The sequence below is a fragment of the Priapulus caudatus genome, unplaced genomic scaffold (assembly GCF_000485595.1).
Source record: "Priapulus caudatus unplaced genomic scaffold, Priapulus_caudatus-5.0.1 Scaffold891, whole genome shotgun sequence".
NCBI classification, from domain to species: Eukaryota; Metazoa; Priapulida; class Priapulimorpha; order Priapulimorphida; family Priapulidae; genus Priapulus; species Priapulus caudatus.
In genome coordinates, this window is record NW_014577952.1 from 82,445 (window position 1) to 88,524 (window position 6,080).

At 44.9% G+C, this 6,080-nt stretch overlaps 1 protein-coding gene across 1 annotated transcript in view; it reads left to right on the top strand.

Annotated features, from left to right (window-relative positions):
* The window catches only part of LOC106814247, a 7,416-nt gene extending 3,541 nt beyond the window's left edge, over positions 1 to 3,875 (top strand). Inside the window, exons 4-5 of the mRNA XM_014818544.1 lie at positions 2,682 to 2,799; positions 3,553 to 3,875. Coding sequence (XP_014674030.1) covers positions 2,682 to 2,799; positions 3,553 to 3,600 — 166 coding nt within the window. The 3' untranslated portion in view covers positions 3,601 to 3,875. The remainder of the gene's footprint in view (positions 1 to 2,681; positions 2,800 to 3,552) is intronic.
* The last annotated feature ends 2,205 nt before the right edge of the window (positions 3,876 to 6,080 follow it).

Below are 6,080 nucleotides of genomic sequence, written 5' to 3' on the forward strand. Positions count from 1 at the left end.
GTACCGTAGCATGATGCTAACACCCCCCCCCGTGTCTGTACCGTAGCATGATGCTAACACCCCCCCGTGTCTGTACCGTAGCATGATGCTAACACCCCCCCCCGTGTCTGTACCGTAGCATGATGCTAACACCCCCCCCGTGTCTGTACCGTAGCATGATGCTAACACCCCCCCCCGTGTCTGTACCGTAGCATGGTGCTAACATCCCTCCGATGCTACGGTACAGAGAGGATGCTAACACCCCCCCCTCCGTGTCTGTACCGTAGCATGATGCTAACACCCCCCCCGTGTCTGTACCGTAGCATGGTGCTAACATCCCTCCGTCTCTGCACCGTAGCATGATGCTAACACCCCCCTGTGTCTGTACCGTAGCATGATGCTAACACCCCCCCCCCCTGTGTCTGTACCGTAGCATGATGCTAACACCCCCCCCGTACCGTAGCATGATGCTAACCCCCCCCGTGTCTGTACCGTAGTATGGTGCTAAAATCCCTCCGTCTCTGCACCGTAGCATGATGCTAACATCCTGTGTTTCCTCCATCTAGGCTAGCAGCGACGATGGCGCGGTGCACCAGACGAAGTCGCGTGAGGATCAGCCCATCGATGACGTGCAGCTCAGGATTGAATCGCTCAGCGGGACGAAGGGGGGATTACAATTCTACTGTCCGATCGGCAACCACGTGCCGACAGCACTTATGCCGATCCGGCTCGCCAAATACGACTCGGGCGTCGACTTCATCCTGGCGCTCGAGGAGTTGGAAAGAAACATCGAGCAGGTAGGTGGCGCTGGCATCTTGCATCGGAGAAATATATAGTGGGAGCACTGATTTATATATAACTCAGTAACTTATACATAGATTAGTGAGTGGGATCTCGTATACGTCGACGATGATGATGGGTTATTGATAATAGTGGTGATTGCGTGTCGCGTCATAACAAATTGTTGCGTGGGTGTGTGCGTGTGTGCGCGTATGTGGGTGTGCGCGTGAGTGCGCGTACGTGGGTGCGCCCGCGTGGGTGCATGTGTGCGTGCTTGCGCGGTTTATCCGAAATGTTGGCGCTTCTTGGCTTAGCTTTTCTACCCCAATTAAAAGTTAACATCGCAAAGAGGAGCGTGGAGAGCTGTGGTACATGAGCCAGATAGCGTGCGCTGCGAACTAGGCCGATACACGAATACCTCGATCTATAACTGCGGTGTTGTTGTGTGTAGCTATAGCTGCGAGTGATGTTACAGGCTGTAACTACATCTACGGATTATGTTGCTCCTGCCATGTGTAGTTATAGCTGCGTGTAATGTTGCAAGCTGTTGCCGTGTGTAGCTGTAGCTGCGTGTAATGTTGCAAGCTGTTGCCGTGTGTAGCTGTAGCTGCGTGTAATGTTGTAAGCTGTTCCCGGGTTTAGCTATAACTGCGTATAATGTTTTTTGCTGCTTTCGTTAGTAGCTACAGCTGTGGGTAGTGTTGCCGTATGTAGCCATACCTGCGGGTAATGTTGCCGGCTGTTACCGTATGTAGCCATACCTGCGGGCAATGTTGCCGGCTGTTGCCGTGTGTAGCCATACCTGCGGGCAATGTTGCCGGCTGTTGCCGTGTGTAGCCATACCTGCGGGCAATGTTGCCGGCTGTTGCCGTGTGTAGCCATACATGCGGGCAATGTTGCCGGCTGTTGTCGTGTGTAGACATAGCTGTGGGTATTGTTGTAGGCTACTGCTCGCCGTGCCGAGGTGATTGCTAATAAGAAGGCTGCAGGCAAGAAACAGTGCGAGCACGCCGAGGAGATAAGAAAGGCTTTCAAGGCTAGCCAGGCCGAAAAGACCAGAAAGATGCGAGAAGTGCAGGAACAAAAGTAAGCGAAGCGTTACAAGAGTGAACAGATATAAAGGGGGATGTGGATGGATAGAAGAGAGTCATGCGCAAATGCATTGCCACTGTCTATGGCACCGATTTTTTATCTCTTGTATATTCCTCAACTTCTCCCATACTTCCTATTCGCGTTTCTCTCGGTTTCCTGCTCTCTTTTTCCTCCCTCTTCGGTATATTTTTTTCCGATCCCCCCCCCCTCTCTCTCTCTCTCTCTCTCTCTCTCTCTCTGTCTCGCCGTTCTCTTTCACTCCCCTTCTCGCTTCCTCTCTACTCTTTCATCTCCCAATCTCTCTCACCAATTGTTCACACCCTATATCTTTCCTTTTTCTATCTGTCTGTCTCGCTTTTGTCTCTCTGGTCTGTCCTTCGATTACACGTGCTGGCACAATCTCGCTTAATTCTAATCTTAATCTTTCGCATCTTTCCCCTCGTTTACGTTATTCCCCCCCCCGTCTCTCTCCTCCTCTCTCTCTCTCTCCTCTCTCTCTCTCCTGTCTCTATCTCTAGCTCACTCTCTCTCGCTCTCGCTCTCGCTCTCCTTCCCCCTCGCGCTCTCCCCCTCTCTCTCTCTCTCTCTCTCTCTCTCTCTCTCTCTCTCTCTCTCTCTCTCTCTCTCTCTGTTTTACTCTAACAATCTCTCTCGTTCTCTTTCGCTCTTTAACACTCCCTATAGCACTCTTGCTCCAGCATCCAGAGTCCAGCATTGTGCCATCTCCATCTATGTAAGAAAAAAATTACGTATGTAACATGCCAAATAAAAACGCTCCCTCGTTCAGCGTCTCTATACTTTCATGTGCCGTATTGCTGCATCATTCGCAGGTTCGAGGCTGTCAGCCAGAACAAGGAGAGACTGCAGGAGAAACAGGAGGAACGACTGCGCGATGCTGAGGTTAAGCGTGTGGTAGTTGGCCTTAAGGGAACCACTATGCGTCAGAAGGTATGTGTATGGTCTCCCCCCCCCTCTCTGTGTCTGTTTTTCTATGTGTATCATTATCTTTCTTCCCTTCTCTATTTGCCTTCCCCTTCTCTCTATCTCTATCGATATTTGTCTTCCCATCTCTCTCTATCTCTATCACTATCTCTATCACTATCTCTATCACTATCTCTATCACTATCACTATCACTATCACTATCACTATCTCTATCACTATCACTATCTGTATCTGTATCTGTATCTGTATCTGTATCTGTATCTGTATCTGTATCTGTATCTGTATCTGTATCTGTATCTGTATCTGTATCTGTATCTGTATCTGTATCTGTATCTGTAGCTGTATCTCTATCTCTATCTCTATCTCTATCTGTATCTGTATCTGTATCTGTATCTGTATCTGTATCTGTATCTGTATCTGTATCTGTATCTCTATCTCTATCTCTATCTCTATCTCTATCTCTATCTCCATCTCCATCTCTATCTCTATCTCTATTTCTATCTCTCTCTCTCTCTCTCTCTCTCTCTCTCTCTCTCTCTCTCTCTCTCTGTTTCACTCTCCCTGTTTTCCTTCTCCGCGTTCCTCTCTCTCTATGCACGCGTGCATGAATGTTTGCGTGCGTCATGCGCGCGTACGTGCGCGCGCGCGTGCGTGCGTGTGTATGTGTATATATTTTCCCTCGATTCGCTCGTTCTCTCGTCCCATTGACCAACTATCGAACGTTTTCTCATATGTATTACTCTCTGTTTCGTCTTTAGGTGGCAGAGACCCCTGTTGTTGAGCACATCGAAGTGCAGGAGCTGTAACTCCACTAACTGCTTCCATCTCCGACCGCTGCGTCACCGCTGAGATATCAACCAACCCAGCCCGACGTTTGGTTAGCGATTTAGTTACTTTTACTTGATACCGATCTGAGATGTGGGTGTACGCGTTTCATAGACAAATTTCAAATACTCGGCCGTAAAATTTATTCAAATATCAATTTAAAAAGTTTCAAGCATTACTTTCAAAATTCGGACTCTTAAATCGGACTTAATTTCAAACCCCTGGCTAACGCGTTCCACAAACAGACGGCATCTCTCAACACATTATTTGATGGCTATTTCGATTGCAAAATTTAAAGAGTGATCTCAATTTCACTTTTCATAATTAGATTCAAAATTTAAACTAACATTTCAAAATTCAACTCCGACCTCGCCGTTATAGTTGAGATATCAACAATCCAGCAGAGCATTTAGTTACTTTACTTATTTTTACTTCACAATAGTCTGAGATATGGGCATTTTCGCTTCAAGACAAATTCTATCTATTTGTTTACAATTTCGATTACAAATGCAATTTCAACGCCCAATCTCCGTTTCAAAATTTAATTAAAAAAAGTTTTTAAATTTAAACTAAATTTTTAAAATTTCACTGCGACCTCTACATCCTAGTTGAGATGTCAGGAATCCAATTGGACATTTAGTTAGTTATTTACTTTTACTTCATACTATTCCGAGATATGGGCACATTTTAAGAGACAACATTTTCAAACTTCAAATTCGACCTCTGCCTTCCAGCTGAGATGTCAACCAAACCGGCAGAATGTTTAGTTAGTAAAGTAGTTTTACTTCACAGTATTCTGAAATGTAGGCACATGCGTTTACAAGACAATTTTCAATTATTCAATCAGAATCTGGATTGAAAAATTAATCTATATAGTAATGCTGTAACGGCCGCGTGTAATTTGACGTATCTCCTCCGAAACCGCCGTAAGGAATGTGCCCATTTAACTCTTACCGGGGGGTTTCCAACGTGGCGAAGACACTAAGCTATGTCACTAAGCTTTATTTTGCATAAAAACGTTACTAAAGCAACATTTCACACAACGACGTTCAAAATTTAATTAAAAAAGTGTTTTTTAAATTTAAACAAAATTTTAAAATTTCACTGCGACCTCTACGTCCTAGTTTGAGATGTCAGGAATCCAATTGGACTATATAGTTAGTTATTTACTTTTACTTCATACCTATTCCGAGATATGGGCACATTTTTAGAGACAACATTTTCAAACTTTAAATTCGACCTCTGCCTTCCAGCTGAGATGTCAACCAAACCGGCAGAATGTTTAGTTAGTAAAGTAGTTTTACTTCACAGTATTCTGAAATGTGGGGCACATGCGTTTACAAGACAATTTTCAATTATTCAATCAGATCTGGATTGACAAATTAATTTCAATGTCAAATTTCATGTCAAACGTCAAAATTTTAAATTTCGAAATTTGAAGCAAAATCCTCAAAATTCAACTCCGATCGGTAACTTCTAGCTGAGATTCCAACCAAACCAGCGGAATGTTTAGTTAGTAACGTAGTTACTAACGCAAACATACACACATCGACCAACACGCACGCACGCATACACACATACTCACGCGGACACACACGCACGCGCGCGGACACACATGCACGCACGCCGCTACAAACACGCATAATTTTGATCTGAGCACATTGTTCTGAGGATTTCCAATAGAAATCTCACCCAAGTCGCCCTAATCTAATCAGTTGTTGTGACTGTTCAAAAATTATCTACCAGGTAATCTCGATAGCTCTTGAAAAAAGGTGATGAAATTATGGCAGCCTGGGACCTAGCTTCCATCGATGGCGCAGAGGGCGCATGCGCAAGTGGGACACGGTTAACATTGTTATGTTGTGTAGATATATCACACACCCACACATACACCCCCACAACCACACGCACACACTATAACATACACATAGACACACGACATGCACATGCCCAATTCTACTCTGAGCACCCTGTTCCGAGGATTTCCATCTAAATATCACGAAAATACCGTCTCTGACCCCGATTCCAATCTATGCCCCTTATTTAGAATTTTGACATTTTCTGTCAGGTAAACTCGAAAATCGCCAAAAGATGACAAGATTATGGCAACCTGGTGCGCATGTACGTGCACATGCGCAAGTGGACGCATTAGATCATGTTAGTTTTTAAATTCATCACGACACACACACACACACAAGCACACAAACAGACAAATACACAAACACACAAACACACAAACATCTAATTTTGGTCTGTGCACCCTGTACTGAACGGTTCCAATCAAATTGTCACCCAACCCCCTATAATCTGATCACTGATTTTAATATCGATTTCAATCTAAACCCCTGGTTTCAGAACTGGAACAGCATCTGCAGGTAAGCTCGAAATATCTAGAAAAATGTGATGAAGTTATCGCAGCGTACACACACACGCTCTCTCTTCCTTCTCTTCACTTCTCTCA